We start from the raw sequence: 16,679 nt of genomic DNA on the forward strand, positions 1-16,679 counted from the left end.
ATTTGCCTACCCAAGTTTCTGGAAAGCATAAAGTTAATGACTAAACATTCTGACAAGTGATTTTTCTCTCCATTCTTTCTTACTATTATTAGTTTCTAGGTAAGCATAAAAATCAACTGCCTTTAATGTACATACTGACTTACCAACTCAGAGTAGATGCCTGCTATAAAAATGAAAACATCATCTTTTGATGGCTCAAATGTTTGTTTTTTTCTGTAAAAGTGTTTTACATCTTAATAGGTACTGAACATCCCATTAAGTTTGTGCAAGAACATTATACTATTTTTGAGTCTAATATCTTATTTTTCACCAGAAACTAATACCAATCTCTTCCACATTTTCTTTATAGCATTTTTCACTTCTCTATTTCTGAAAGTATAAATTAAAGGATTGAGCAAGGGGGTGAACATGGTATAAAATGTTTCCACCAGTTTGTCAAAGGGAAAGACAGAAGGAGGCCGGGCATTTATAAATATGCATGGGACAAAGAACAAAACCATAACAGCAATGTGAGATCCACAGGTGGACAGAGCTTTCCTCCGCCCCTCAGCACTGTGTGTTCTCAGAGAGAACAAGATGACGCCATAGGAGATCAGCAACAAGCAGAAGATTATAATGCACATAAATCCACTAGTGCCAATCATCAAAAGGCCTAGGATGTGAGTGTCAGTGCAGGCCAGCTTCAGTAATGGGTACAAGTCACACATGAAATGATCAATGACATTAGGGCCACAAAAGGGCAGCTGGAAAGTGAACAGAACCACTATAATGGAATGCAAGAAGCCCCCTGACCAGGATACCCCCACCAGAATGCCACAGAGCCTCCAGTTCATGATGGAAGAGTAGTGCAAGGGCTTGCAAATGGCCACATAGCGGTCATAGGCCATGGCCGTGAGGGTAATCATCTCTACCCCACCAAACAGATGTTCAGCAAAAAGTTGAATCATGCATCCATTATAAGAGATGGTTTTCCTCTCATACAGGGAGTCTGCAATCATTTTTGGTGTGATAGCAGAGGAGAAGCAGGCCTCCAGGAAGGACAGAAATGCTAAGAAGAAGTACATGGGGGACCCCAGCAGTGTAGGGCTACAGAGGATGGTCACTACAATCAGCATGTTTCCTACAATAGTCGCAATGTAGAGCAACAAAAATACAACAAATATTATTTTTTGAATACTAGGATTATGTGAAAGTCCCAGGAGGACAAATTCAGTTATGAAGCTTTGGTTTTGCATGATTTCCAAGAAAAGGGCAAAGGTACAATAGTTATCATTGAAGTTTGTAATTATATAAAGATTTGCTTCGTATCAGTTTATTCTTTTAGGGTCACCAATTTTTTTTCAGTGCACCTAAATACGCTATTGTCTTTAAGTCTTCTTTTGTCATTGCAAACACAAATTTAGACATTTATTAAGAATAGGAGCTTTGGATCAGACAGAACTAAGGTGAAGGTACAGAAGTCATGATGTTTGAATTGTTAGAGCTTCTATAAAGATGAATGGCAAAGAAGAAGAAGAAGAAGAAGAAGAAGAAGAAGAAGAAGAGGAGGAGGAGGAGGAGGAAGAGGAGGAGGAGGAGGAGGAGGAGGAGGAGGAGATTTTAATCTCAAAAGATGGCTTTGAGGATTTACTAGTGACTTCCTTCTGTAGATCATTGGGTCACATTCTTCACCTCACACTCATGTGAGGAGATGAGGACTGTAGCTCTATTGTCCATTTCTGCCATTGTTATGGGAGGAGGCAGGGTTGACTAATAAGCCATCTCTAATCTGGAGACCCCCATGCCTAGAATAAAAAAAATGATACAGAATTTAAGCAGTCGTTTTAAAGCATGGCCTCCCTAAAAACGTTCTTTAAGATCTAAACTGAATTTGGTCTTTTCATGATTCAATTTCTTTTTTATCAAAAGGAAGGATCTATGAAAAAAGTACAAAGTGACAGAAAATGCATCACACCACTACACTAAATGTTTAAGATTTTCTCTTTTAATTACCTCATTTAGACATTAGAATCGAATTTTACTAAAATCATTATAGCTACCTCCAAATGTTGTAATAGCAATTAAGTGAAATGGGTACAAGAGAGCAATTACACAGGACTCACTGCTCTGGGAACCTCTAGGGTTTTTATCCTTATTTCCTTGTGTTTTAGTCCACTTTTTAACTGCTGTAACTAAAAGATTTGACCAGCACAAGTAGACAGGAGGAAAGGTTTATTTGTGAGCTCAGTTGGAGAGGTCTTAGTCCATAGAAGGGAGGCTCCATTTCTCAGGGCTCAAAATGAGGCTGAACATCATGGCAGGAGTGTGTGGTATCGGGAAGCAGCTCTCACAATCATGGTGACCAGGAAACAGAGAGAGTCCACATTCCAGATACAAATATATACACCAAAGCCACGCCCCAATTTCCACCTCCTCCAGCCACACCCTACCCCTTCAGGTACCACTCAGGTAATCCATATAAGAGGATTAAACCACTGATTGGGTTAAGGCTCTCACAATCCAATCATTTCTTTCCTGAACCTTCTTGCGTTGTCTCACACATGAGCTTTTTCTAAACCATGACACCTTGAAAGGAAATTCATGCATCAGGAGATTAAGTTCAAGCAAACACCAGATGCTTGATCTGAGATGTTACACAGAACATCTGTCTCCACAACCAAGTCCTTTCCACTGGATCACTCTGGAAAGAAGTAGGGATTTCCCTTTTCTATGAAGGACTTCAGGGCTGGGTTAACCTTTCTAGAGTTCCCACCCACCTGAATCATTAAAGCCTCTGATTCTTTGTTCATTAGTGAATGGGCATCTTCATGAAGGAAACTGGAAATGATGAGAAATCAGAAGGTGATGGCCAATCACTTACATATGCAAATAGGAAACCACCCTCGTTCAGAGTCTGCAGACTCTATTAATCATTTTCCCAATAACTTATACTATGTGACTGGTTCTAATCAATGAAACTCCCCAATATATTCATATATAGCTTACACATTCATCTCCCAAGTTTATGTTGACAGTCATTTGGAAACTACAAAGTGTTTCTAATGATAATAACTTTTACTAATTACAGTTATTATGTACTCCATGAAAAGCCAACTGCCACTTCCCCTGAAAGCATTTCCATGAGTCATCCTGACAATTGTTCCCAAAGGTTACTTAAAATTCTTATAATTCTGTGTGAGTTTAGTTAGAATGTCAATCTATAGGACTCCTGTGAGGATCCGATTAGACCCCACGGTGTAGAAACATCGATGCACTCAGAACAAAGGGGAAGGTGATGTGTGGTGAGAACAAGCTGCCCCAGCCCCTGACCCAGAGCCAAAATGATAGCATGCTTACTCCTAATTCATGCCTCAGGGTGATAAGTATCTTACTCATCTTCAAATGTATTTAAAAATGAAAAAAATATATATTCTTTAACTGTATAAGACATTTACTATATTTGGTAGACCTTGAATACATCACTGTGGCCCTCAGCCCCACATGCATCCATTCCTGTTTCAGATACACTCATTGTGCAAAGGAAACCAAGTGGAGCAGGAGGTTAAAAGGAAGACAGGCCCTATGTTAATCTAATAGATAAATAAATCTTGCCCTTACACTTTCTTTTTAAAGGATGTTTTTAAAATAATGCAATTTTAATTTTTAAATTTCATTAAATATAAAACACTTTAATTTTATCAAATAAAGGAATTTCCTAAATTTAGTGTCAGAATATTGACAGTGGAGAACTTAGTGGGCTAATGGCTTTGATCAGAAGACTTTCATTTTAATTTAATAAGGTAATTGTCTTAGAGGCAATGGTTTACGATGGATTGAATCCTAGAACAGAAATAAACACAGTAATAGAAAAATTAGTCCAATATAATTTATTGTATAGTGAAGAGTAAGTTAGTATCCATTATTATTTCATATTCTTGATAAATATTTCTATGCTAATTTAATATGACAAAATTAGGGGAGAGAGAGTAGTACATAGGATATTTCCAAACCTTCTTAACATTTCCTTTTACCTAAATTTATGCTAATAAAATGTCAATTTAATTTTTTTCATGTTTGCTATTGGAAAACTATCAAGCCCAGGGAAATCATCAAAAATCATGTGTCATTTAAGAAACCATCATGTTCCCACCTCCTGGGAACATATAAAATAGAGAAACACTAATCAACTACCTAACCCAAAAGAGTCAATTGCTTATAAATAATATGTCTTTCAAAGTATAAATTGAAGGCATGACATAATAAAATTGGTTAGCAGCAGAATTTTTAAGCAATATCTATACATACAAAGTGAGATGAAATTGAATTGCTTTAAAAATTTATTTTTTTTAAATCTCACTATTTTAAATTATACCTTAAAATAGGAATAAAACTGGTTCTCTCATGTATTCTGTTGTAAAACATATTAGTAAATATAGGATAATAAACATGTCAGTAATTTTCATACTAGCAACCTCAACCATAAACATTTATTCTGAAAGTGAAATGAGGAGAGGAGGGAGATTTACGGTAGTAGATGGTACAGTGCCCTGTGTGATGGAGAAAAGGGAGACCTACCTAAAATATTCAGCGACAGAAAGATGTTTATGCAAATCAAATGGTTAAAAAATAATACCATGTGATGGGAACAAAAATGATTAAAAAGCCAGGCACGATGGTGTACTCCCTTAACATCAGTGGCTCAGGAGGCTAAGGCAGGAGAATTGCAAGTTCAAAGCCAGCCTCAGCAAAAGTGAGGTGCTAAGCAATTCAGTGAGACCCTGTCTCTAAATAAAATACAGAATAAGACTCGGGTTGTGGTTCAGTAGACAAGTGTCCCTGAGTTCAATCCCCAATACAAAAAAAAATATATATATATATATATATATATAGGTGAAGCACTTTTACAGTATGGTAAATGAGAAAAACAAGAAAATAATTAGCTTATGCAAATAAGCTAGCCTATTAAACTAGATAAATTGATAATAATACATCTGAAAGGACAAAATGATAAAAAATAATTTAAAAACGTTTAAATTACAATTATATCTGGTTATGGTTTTAACAAAACTTAAAATTGATCATAAATTTGACACACAATACAAGATTTTCAACCATCTAGTTCAGCCAAAGAAGGTGAATTAAAAGGGAGATTGATTTGTATAGGAGGAAATTACTGGTTAACATAACAGAATTCATATCAAAAAAATTTAAATATTATTAACTTTTCATAAAAGCTGTCCCATGGACAGAACCATCCTGTCCTAATTTGATATCAATTTTGAACAGATTCTCCTACAAGCAGCAGCTTTTTCTGCCCATACTTTTCCTGGAACATTCTATGGTCTTTCCTTTTTTGATTCCTGTCCTGTTGAATATGCTGGAGCTGTACCTGAGATTTACTACCCACCCCCAAGCAGCCTGAACTGTGTGGATCATACTGGGTCATCTTCTGGAGGTGACCTTGGGAAGTTTGCCTCACTGTGTCCCACAACCCACATTGCCCACTATTTCCTTCACTACTCACATTGCCCACTATTTGCTTTCTACTCATTTTAGCAACAAACCTAACTCCATCACCAATTGTTCTGAAAATAATAGAATTTCTGTTTCAACCTAAAAGTACATATACCATCCAAAACTAAAAAAAGAGTTAGCAGTAAACTTGTCATTATAAGTAGTGTTTTCCAACTATATTCAAGCTGTCAATTTCAGATGCAGTTACAAATACATATAAGTGCATATCAGTCACACTAGCATCTATTTTACCCAGTAAATATTGTTATTGCAAATTAACAGACTGAATTAAAATCCTGCTTGTAATTACCTTTCATGTTAAATGACTTGATCTCCAGGATTATTATTCAACTATAAAAGTTTTATTGCTGGTCTATCTAGCTAAGCATATATTTTTTTTTTTTTTTTGGCCAGCTGAAACTTGTTCTTTTCAGATTTTAGTGTCCTTTCTCGGTCATCATGATATTCCTAAATATCTCATTATTTATATACTTAATATTTCTGGAATTTGTAAACATTTCTTTGTTTCTACCTTTGACCTTTCTTATGGGTGCATGCACCTTCTTTTCTCAGTAATTTAGCTCATTTTAAAAAGGGACTCTCTTGTCAACTAGCACTGATGCAGTTTAGACATTCAGGCACTTAGATTTCCCTGAGCAATACTAAGGAAAGAAACTGAAGAAATTTTTCATTGTTTTTTAGGTTTTAAAAAATGTTTACTGTTGGGCTGGGCTTGTGGCTTAGTGGTAAAGCACTTGCCTAGCATGTGTGAGGCACTGGGTTAGAGCCGAACCACCACATAAAATTAAATAAATAAAATAAGATACTGTGTCCATCTACAACTAAAAAAAAATATTTAAAAAGTTTACTGTTTTTGTTTTCATTCAACTCACAATAAATACCAACAATTTTAAAAGAAAAAAAGTAAGATTATTTGCTTTATCACAGACACATCAGGACCCTGACTCCATGCAGGAGTTGAGTTTTTGCAAATGCTTGGGAAATTCAGAATATATTGCTGCAGGCAAATAAGAACTAACTTACAATGTATTTGTATCAGAGCATATGTTGAGTTTAATGTGTTAATACATAATATATGCTGTATTTGTTCAAAACTTTCTATGGCTGAGTAGTAAGTAAACAATATAGTTTGTGCTGACAAATAATACATTCCATTTTCCAGGTATATGTAAACAAAGATGAAAATATTGTCCTGCTTTTTCAAAGGTCAAAAACTCTAACTTAAAAACATCTCTTTAAGACTAATTCTAAGCATATGTACTATGGTTTAAGCCAAATTTTCTTTTTGTCATGGTTCTTTCTAGTGCTGTAGATTTATAACTTCTAACACCCTTAGGAAAAAATTAAATGGGCACTATTAGAAGACTATACTCTCTGACTTGAGTCCTTCTTTCTGATTTTTTTAAAAAATTTTTTTATTTATACAGGGACACAACATCTCTATTTTTGTTTCTTTTAATGTCCTTCCCTGTGCCTCTTGTGAGTTGGTAGTTATATAAATAATAAAGGCTAAATTCTACATTAATAATTGTGGATGATTCATCTGTACTTGTATTTACCATGTTCCAGCTTCAGTATACTTTACTACAAACTCAGAAAATTTCACTTTTTGATCTTAAAACCTCCAGATGGCAAAAACATTAGAGGAAAAATGATAAATAAAAATTTTTCAGGAACAAAGAAAATGCTGTAGGAGAACTAGGACACAAATATGAAGTTGCCTTTCTGAATTATTTATCATATTTGTCATTATATTTGAAGGAATATATTCTCCCTACCACCATATCCTGACAGAAAGAAATAATTGAATCATTTAAATAGCTATTGTTATTATCAAGTGCTGTCTTATAAGATCCACATGTATTATTAATTCCCCTTCACTATCACTGAGCCTGGTAATATAATGTCTATTAAATATGAGAGTTTGACAGCCACAATGACAAGTAATTAGTCCAAATATGCACAGTATTGATAAGCCCAGGCACTGCATTAAACTTGGTACTCTGACCACAACACACACACACTTTAAAATATTACTTCACAGTTTGAAATCTTTCTGAAAATGCAAAAATGTGAATTATAAACCTCACCACATATTGATTTCTTGACAATTCTAATGAAGGTCACCCCCCTCCTCTCTATAGAGAAAATTCCATTCAGTGGTGGCCAGAATGTGAAGGTTTTTTTCCTGTTCCTTCTTATATATATAAGATCCGCTCTGGCAGTCAAGCTGGAGAATGTTCTCAGGGGCCCACAACTGTAGTCTTGAACATGGTCTCAGGAAAAAGAAAAATGAAGAACATATCCTCACTGATTTCCAACTGGAATTTAAAAGAGTTTTCCCAGAGAGCTCATGAACCTGTAAATTGTTTCTCAATTCTCCCTGGGGATTGGGGATTGGGGTTTGGAAATTTTCCATTAGCATAATTTCCATGACAAAGTTTGCATGTTTTTTCATTTGCTCATGTGTTTTTAAAACTTTATGTCCAGCACCATTTAAAAGAATCTCCTGCCCATTTTTAAATGCTCTTGGGTTTCTTTGTGGAAATGAGTTTACTTTCCTTGATGCTCAGGAATGGAACAGTGTGCACATAGGGATGAAATGTAAAGTCCGATGGTAAAAGTAGAGCAAGATTCCAGTGTCCTTATTAAATGCAAGAATTAAGATCTAGGACAAGACAGCATTAATCCATGAGGACAATGTGTGTTGTTCTGCGACTGGGACAGTAACATGTGCTTGTTAAAGAGACACATTTCTGTACACATATGGAAAGTTTTGCATTAATCTAATTTTTTTTCCTCTCAGAAATTGATCTTGAGATTCTATGACTTTAAAACAACAGCATAATTTCTGAAGATTAAAATAATTTTCTCTTTTTATTTTAGTTGAAAAGAAGGTATGATAGTTCTATTGGATGAAAAGGAACATAGCTTTTTAAAGCAGATCCATGATTCTTGAGCTAGTTCTTAGGGATAAATGAAGTCAAATATGAGGAACTTGGAAGGCAGAGGGCATGAAGAAGATAGTCCTACTCTGAAGACAGGCAGCTATGAAGAAAGGAAAAGGTGAAGGAGAAGCACACTTGCATGTCTGAGCCTTGTCACACTCTTAGTCTCCTGCAGGACACCACATTGTCCAGGTGAGGTTTTAGACTAACAATGTAATACTTGAAGTACATTTTCAGGGGTGATCAATGAAATTACTAATATCATTTGCATGTCTATTATGAGAAAGACTACTAATATGGTCTTTTACTTTGAGGGTGGCATGAAAATTTGAGCAGAGGGAAAAAAAGAGGTTATTTACTATTTTTACCCACAATACTAAACTGGCATGCAATGAGTGTTTTGTCCATTTTTTTGTTTTTGTTTTTGTTTTTCTGGAAAAATTAAATAAATATTAAACTCTCAATAAATTTACTACCTGTTAAACTTGACAACCTGAGACTAATAAAGCATAGTAATAAAACCAAGTATTTTTTATAAATTGGAATGATCTCTTTATTGATAATTGCTCAAATGAATTATTTGCACTTGGGGACATGAACTCAGGAAACAATATCTTCCATCTTCTCTCTTTTATCTTATTTCAATTCTCTTCCCTACTCTCCTTTATTTCTTTCTCTTATAATTTGTTCTTTTTTCTTTCTTTCCTCTTATGTTATTTACTTTTTCTCTATATTTTAATATTAACTTTAGTTGAATTAATGCCTAGTTTTTCAACCTATTCTACATTATTAGTCCCCCTTTCTTTTCTTTGTTTAATGGAAGTGTAGAGATCATTTTTAAGGAGTTTTATTCAATGTAGTTGAATTTTATTCAATGTAGTTTTATTCAATGTTCTGATTTAGATATGAAGTATCCCCCACAGGCTCATGTGTGAGACAATGCAAGAATGTTTAGGGGTGAAATGATTGGGTTATGACAGTCTTCACCCAATCAGCAAATTAATCGTCTGATTTGGATTAAGTAGGTGATTTCTTTAGACTGGCAGTGTGTCACTGAAAGAAGTAAGTCACTGGTGGCATGCTTTTGGGGGTCACTTTGTCCCTGGTGAGTAGAGCTCTTTCTGTTTTTTGGTTGTGATGTTCTGAGCTGAATTCTTCTTTCACACACTTGCACCATGATGCACTGTTTCAACTTAGGCCCAGTGCTCGGGAGTAGACCAACCAGGGACTGAACCTCGGAAACCCTGAGCCAAAATAAACTTTTCCTCTTCTATATTATTTTTTTTTCAGGTCCTTTGGTCACAGTGACAAAGCTAACTAAAGGAGAAATGAGTTTGTTGCTGTGACTAAACTGACCATGTGGATCAGAAGACTTTGGACACTCCTCAGGGGGCTGAGAATTTATGTCCCAGTTTTCCCCTCCAGTTTCAGTCTCAGTGCCCTAATTCCTTATATTAAACAGACCTTTCATAACTTCTATTCAAGTATATTTACAGAGAACAATTAATCTCTAAAAACTGTGTTTTTAAAGTCATAGAATCTTAAAATCAATTTATGAGATGAAAAATGACACTCTAACTGATATAAATCTTTCCCTAAATATACATACATTTTTAAAAATAAGAACTTTTTTCTGCCACAGTCTCATAATACCATGTGCTCTCCTATGGACCGCTGCTACCTTATTGCAGATCTCAGCTCTTACACTTGGTAAGTGCACTGGATCTTGATCTACTTCTGCAAGCAGACAGTATCTTCCAGCCCCACGTCAACATTGTCCTAATTCTAACATGATGGGGAAAATGAACACATCCTTAAATAGAAACCCAGGAGAAGTTAAAAGAAAAGGGGAAACAAGTATTTAATTATTGGGAATATAATAAGTTTATAAACACTTGAGCAAGTGAAAAACCACTCAAAATTATGTCTTGGCAAATTAAGTTACTGGAAAATTTCCAAGCTCTGGGGGGAACTGAGAAGCAATTCTATAGATTCAGGACTTGTCAAAGAATCCTCTTTAATTGCAGTTGGAAATCAAGGAGGAACCTATTCCTTCCTCATTTTCTTTGTTCCTTTGACCTTGTTGAAGACAGCACTTGTGATGCAGCAGGAACAATCCCAATTTCCAGTGCTTAGGGTGCATTTTTTCTCTCTCCCTTAGATGTACAAGGAAGTTTTGGAAACCACATTCATAGTTTGGCCACTATTGAATAGGCATTACTTTATGGAGAATAGAAGACAGCTGTCATTAACATTTTTAAGGAACTGATAAGTGAGTTTTATAATTCACAGTTTTGCATGGAGGATTTCAAGTTGTATTGTTGTGATTAAAACTGTGGGTGTTGTGGGCAGGACACCGAGTTTAATGTAGTGCCTAGGCCTGTCCAAAACTATATATTTGTACTAGTTACTCAAATTAGACCTGTATTTAGAATTCTGTATCAAATTAAAATAAATAAATTAGAAAAAGAACAAGTGTGTACTTTTGAACTTTCTTCCAAAGAGCATTTTTTTATTCTTTTGAAATATATGCTCATTTATCACTTAACCTCTAACATTCTTCTCCTCATCCTGATGATTTAGATTATGAAGTGGAATTTTGATGCTATATAAAGCATACCATACAACATAAAAACTATACAATGAAAACAAAAGCACAAACAACAAAGGCTGAAACATCTCCTTGCCAAGATATTTAAGATGATGAGATCTCTTTGAGGATTTCTGGTCTGGAACCCACCATGTATCCAGGGTGGCAAATGTCCAAGCTACAATACCATATCTTTTAAATGGATGTGGGTGTGGAGGTGGTGACCAAGTCAACCAGATCAGCACTGGGCTGAAAAACTATGTGTTTATTTTCTACCACATCTAGACCAGCATCTTGCTTCAAAAATTGGGACACATTCAGCCTCCAGAACCCATTCACAAAGCTCTCAGCCTTCCCAATTCTGGCACAACTGGGGTGATTCTAGCAGCTCAGTGAGCTCAGTAGCTCCCTCCTTTGCATGAGTGGCAGCTCTGTGAAACCCACCCCTCTCTCCCCACCACATAATCATCAGTTCCCAGGGAAAAGCACAATATGTCCAGATGATAGACGACCTTGGCTTCATGGGTAGCCTAGGTGGGCTTTGATGGCCTTTGCTCTCAGACATTTCAATGTACACATTACTCAGACAGCTTGTGTTTTAGGCACCTTTTATATCACTGTGACCAAAATACTTGACAAGAACAACTTAGAGGAGGGAAAGTTCATTTGGAGCTGAGATTTTCAAAAGTCTCTGTCCTTAGATGGCCAATGGCATTGCTCTGGATCCAAGTGAGGCAGCACATCATATGGCAAGGTCCTAGCAGAGAAAGACCACTCCCCTCATGGCAACAAGGAAGCAGAGAGCTGCAGAGAACGACCACAGGGAAGACGTCGAGCCTTTCAGGGAACACCCACTGTGACCCAAATCCTCTGGGTCTACCCCACCTGCCCACAGTTACCACCTAGTCATTCAAACTAGGATGGACTGATTGTTTCAACTCTCACAATCCACTCATTTCCCATTGTTGCATTAATAACAAAAGCTTTGGGTATGGCCATCTCATATCCAAATCATAACACCTTCCTTCAGTGGCATTCAAACAGGACCATACTGTGCCACGAGGTGGATGCTGGCTGTGACATATAGCAGTATTTTCTGTAATCTCCAGGGAAAATGAAGATACAGAGACTTTGTTTCCCAAAGCCACAAGCTCAGGCATGACCCCACAGGATGGCTCCCCACAGCAGCTTTCTATTTGAAGCCCTGAAGCTCAGAGCACTTCTCACACATCCACCTGCTGTGCAACTCCCGAATCAGTTAAGTTCAGACTTACTTTCTGTTCTGCAAATATTTTTCTATGCCAATATTGTTCTCTGTGTCTATTTCTCTTTCCATTTTTGTCACTAGGCTCCCCTGCCTGGCTTCAGGTCTTCCAGGACAGAATTGGTGCCAGTGAGACATTTCTCACTCTGTTCTAATAACCAGAATCTCTATCGCACTGTCCAGTACTAAAGCTCACTGCATCCCCTCAGTCACCCACCTGGCTGAGTAGCTCCCCTCCAGTTGTTTCAAGTTTGCATCATGGAGGAGCTGAGAGGGCTACCTTGTTCTACTCTGCCATCTTGACCTCCACCCAAAAGAACAGCATTGGATATGTGTGTTTAAAATATTATACTGAGGAAAGCAGAAAGGGTAGAGAGTGGTAGGAGAAGTCAGAATCAAAAGGAAAAATGTCTTTTTGAGCAACAGCAAGAAAGGAAGAATAGCAGGGGAAGAGAGAAGGAAAAACCCACCATCCAAAGATTGGAGAGATCCATGACAGAAGTAAACTAGAGCTGGGAGGGAGAACTATTGCAAGATTTGTAGTAGAATGGTATTTTTTATCTGATTTATGATGTAGCAAATAAAATTCATGAATCAATTAAGTTATAAAACAGCTCTTCAATGACTTATCTCAGATATCCAACTGCACTAATTCCCACACTCTATATTGAAATGGAATTTCTGACTAAATTAATGACATAAGCCAATAGTCACTAACACAACAGTTACATCCAAAGATAAATACATTGAAATGAATGTCAACATGGCTAGGCAAAAATCAATATTGAAATAGAATGAAAAGGAACTAGGATAGCCAGTATTTGGCAAAATTCTGACAAGCAGACTTATAAGAATAAAAATATGGTGGGTAGATGTATTTTGATATTTGTGTATTTCTTGACTGAATATTATATCTTCTTACGTAAGGATACGAGATAAGAGGTTGCGAGTTAAAATGATAAAAAGTGTTTGTACTCAAGTGCATGATGGATCAGATATGAATCTAAAGTGATCACTGCAATCTGTCCTGAATAATGTTTGAAATATTAGATTCATAGTTCCATAAGTTAATTGTCCCAGTGTGTTTGTTCCTCATTTCTCAAGCTGGATCCTAGAGGTACGTGAAGTTTTTGATGAAGAGAGCTGAGTGAAAGGAAAGGACATGCTATGAGAACAGACAGCTAATGGAGAAGAAAGAGAACAGTGAAGCACAGGGGCACTGGCATGCCTAAGCCTTTGTGACACATCTGTTCAGCTGCAGGCCCCAAACTTTGTCCAGATGGTGTTTTAGACCAAATCTCAATAACATGAGGACTTACCGAAAGAACAATTAAATCCTATCTGTATTCTGCCTGGTCTATTCTTAGGAAGACAACTATTATATGCACTCTTCCACTTTGGGCGTAGCCTGAATGATTAAGAAAATGAAAGAAAAATTCAGCAATTTTGCTCACAATACTCAGTGGGAAGAATGAAATGGTTTTTGTACATGCATTTATTCCAGAAGCCACATGGCAACCTTATATTAAACAACATTAACTATGGGAATGACAAATAAGATGTGTCTAAATTTGAAAGATCTCTTTATTGACAATGGTTCAAATAGAATTATTATCAATAGGCAGCACAAACTCACAAAAATTTAAATTTCCAACTAAATTGAGATGTATTATTTGGAAACTTCCTCTTATTTTTTGATGCCTCGAGTTTATTCCTTCTTTGGGTCAACTTTTCAGGTCTGCAGCTGGTCTGCCTTACAGGTAATGAGTCATCTCAAGAATTCCCTTTGATTGAGCTGGAATAGGAGATACTCATCCCACCTGGAATCTGCCTCCTCTTCTCTTGAGCCTGATTGTTACCCAGGAGGTCTTCCCAGTAGGCAGCACTGGCCACACTCAGGCTTTATCTGTCCAGAAATTCATGAGGCTACATCAATTCTGTAGAAATGGTAATGGACCCACCTTCAATGTGGAGTCATGTGATGCAGAACTTCTGCAGCAGATATTCTGTTATTGCTCTTCTCTATGTTCTCCCTGAATTCAGGTTGTTTTTGACTCAGAATCACTGAGGTCAACATCCTAAATAAATCTTTTTTTTTTTTTCATGAAATAGTTTGAGCAAGCTTTGGATCTTCATGTCAAAGATGTGTTTGATTTGCCTACCCAAGTTTCTGGAAAGCATAAAGTTAATGTCTAAACATTCTGACAAGTGATTTTTCTCTCCATTCTTTCTTACTATTATTAGTTTCTAGGTAAGCATAAAAATCAACTGCCTTTAATGTACATACTGACTTACCAACTCGGAGTAGATACCTGCTATAAAAATGAAAATATCATCTTTTGATGGCTCAAATATTTGTGTTTTTTTTCTGTAAAAGTGTTTTACATCTTAATAGGTACTGAACATCCCATAAAGTTTGTGCAAGAACATTATACTATTTTTGAGTCTAATATTTTATTTTTCACCAGAAACTAATACCAATCTCTTCCACATTTTCTTTATAGCATTTTTTACTTCTCTATTTCTGAAAGTATAAATTAAAGGATTGAGCAAGGGGGTGAATATGGTATAAAATGTTTCCACCAGTTTGTCAAAGGGAAAGACAGAAGGAGGCCGGGCATTTATAAATATGCATGGGACAAAGAACAAAACCATAACAGCAATGTGAGATCCACAGGTGGACAGAGCTTTCCTCCGCCCCTCAGCACTGTGTGTTCTCAGAGAGAACAAGATGACACCATAGGAGACCAGCAATAAGCAGAAGATTATAATGCACATAAATCCACTAGTGCCAATCATCAAAAGGCCTAGGATGTGGGTATCAGTGCAGGCCAGCTTCAGTAATGGGTGCAAGTCACAAATGAAATGATCAATGACATTAGGGCCACAAAAGGGCAGCTGGAAAGTGAATAGAACCACTGTAGCGGCATGCAAGAAGCCGCCTGACCAGGCCACCCCCACCAGAATGCCACAGAGCCTCCAGTTCATGATGGAAGAGTAGTGCAAGGGCTTGCAAATGGCCACATAGCGGTCATAGGCCATGGACATGAGGATAATCATCTCTACCCCACCAAAGAAATGTGCTGCAAAAAGTTGAATCATGCATCCATTATAAGAGATGGTTTTCCTCTCATACAGGGAGTCTGCAATCATTTTTGGTGTGATAGCAGAGGAGAAGCAGGCCTCCAGGAAGGACAGAAATGCTAAGAAAAAGTACATGGGGGACCCCAGCAGTGTAGGGCTACAGAGGATGGTCACTACAATCAGCATGTTTCCTACAATAGTTGCAATGTAGACCAACAAAAATACAACAAATATTATTTTTTGAATACTAGGATTATGTGAAAGCCCCAAGAGGACAAATTCAGTTATGAAGCTTTGGTTTTGCATGATTTCCAAGAAAAGGACAAAGGTACCACAGTTATCATTGAAGTTTGCAGTTATAATAAAGATTTGCTTCATATCAGTTTATCGTTTTAGAGTCACCAATATTTTTTTCCGTGCACCCAAATACACTATTGTCTTTAAGGCTTCCTTTGTCATTGCAAACACAGATTTAGACATTTATTGAGGATAGGAGATTTGGATCAGACAGAACTAAGGTGAAGATACAGTAGTCAGACGTTTGAATTGTTAGAGCTTCTATAAAGATGAATGGCAGAGAAGAAGAAGAAGAGATTTTAATCTCAAAAGATGGCTTTGATGTCTTACTAGTGACTTCCCTCAGTGGATCATTGGGTCAGATTCTTCACCTCATTCCCATGTGAGGAGATGAGGACTGTAGCTCTATTGTTCCTTTCTACCATTGTCATGGAACAAGGCAGGGTTGACTAATAAGCCATCTCTAATCTGGAGACCCTCATGCCTAGAAGAAAAAAATGATACAGAATTTAAGCAGTCGTTTTAAAGCATGGCCACCCTAAAAACGTTCTTTAAGATCTAAACTGAATTTGGTATTTTCATGATTCAATTTCTTTTTTATCAAAATGAAGGATCTATGAAAAAGTACCAAGTGACAGAAAATACATCACACCACTGCACCAAATGTTTAGGTTTTTCTCTTTTAATTACCTCATTTAGATATTAGAGAATTTCACTAAAATCATTATACCTACCTCCAAATGTTGTAATAGCAATTAAGTGAAATAGGTACAGGAGAGCAATTACACTGCTCTGGGAGCCTCTAGGGTTTTTATCCTTATTTCTTTGTGTTTTAGTCAGCTTTTCCACTGCTGCAACTAAAAGATTTGACCAGCACAAGTAGACAGGAGGAAAGGTTTATTTGTGAGCTCAGTTTGAGAGGTCTTAGTCCATAGAAGGGAGGCTCCATTTCTCAGGGCTCAAAGTGAGGCTGAACATCATG

The 16,679-nt window shown here is 36.7% G+C and overlaps 2 protein-coding genes across 3 annotated transcripts; both read right to left on the bottom strand.

The window, feature by feature from the left end:
* Positions 1–299: 299 nt before the first annotated feature.
* LOC144364703 (olfactory receptor 4C15-like) lies at positions 300–1,238 on the bottom strand. Its single transcript, XM_078045041.1, has one exon. It carries the CDS (start codon positions 1,233–1,235, stop codon positions 300–302), a length of 936 nt encoding a protein of 311 aa, XP_077901167.1. The 5' UTR covers positions 1,236–1,238.
* A 10,729-nt stretch (positions 1,239–11,967) lies between these two features.
* On the bottom strand, positions 11,968–15,767 carry LOC101975704 (olfactory receptor 4C15). Of its 2 annotated transcripts, XM_013360617.2 has the most exons (2): positions 14,808–15,767; positions 11,968–11,992 (listed from the first exon to the last, which is right to left on the bottom strand). In XM_013360617.2, the coding sequence occupies exons 1-2, from the start codon at positions 15,704–15,706 to the stop codon at positions 11,968–11,970; spliced, it is 924 nt and encodes a 307-aa protein (XP_013216071.2). In that variant the 5' UTR covers positions 15,707–15,767. The 2 variants fall into 2 exon arrangements, with proteins under 2 accessions (XP_013216071.2, XP_013216070.2); XM_013360616.3 differs by lacking the exon at positions 11,968–11,992 and having other exon boundaries at positions 14,771–15,767.
* Between the last annotated feature and the right edge of the window lie 912 nt (positions 15,768–16,679).

Source organism: Ictidomys tridecemlineatus, chromosome 4, assembly GCF_052094955.1.
Source record: "Ictidomys tridecemlineatus isolate mIctTri1 chromosome 4, mIctTri1.hap1, whole genome shotgun sequence".
Classification (NCBI taxonomy): domain Eukaryota; kingdom Metazoa; phylum Chordata; class Mammalia; order Rodentia; family Sciuridae; genus Ictidomys; species Ictidomys tridecemlineatus.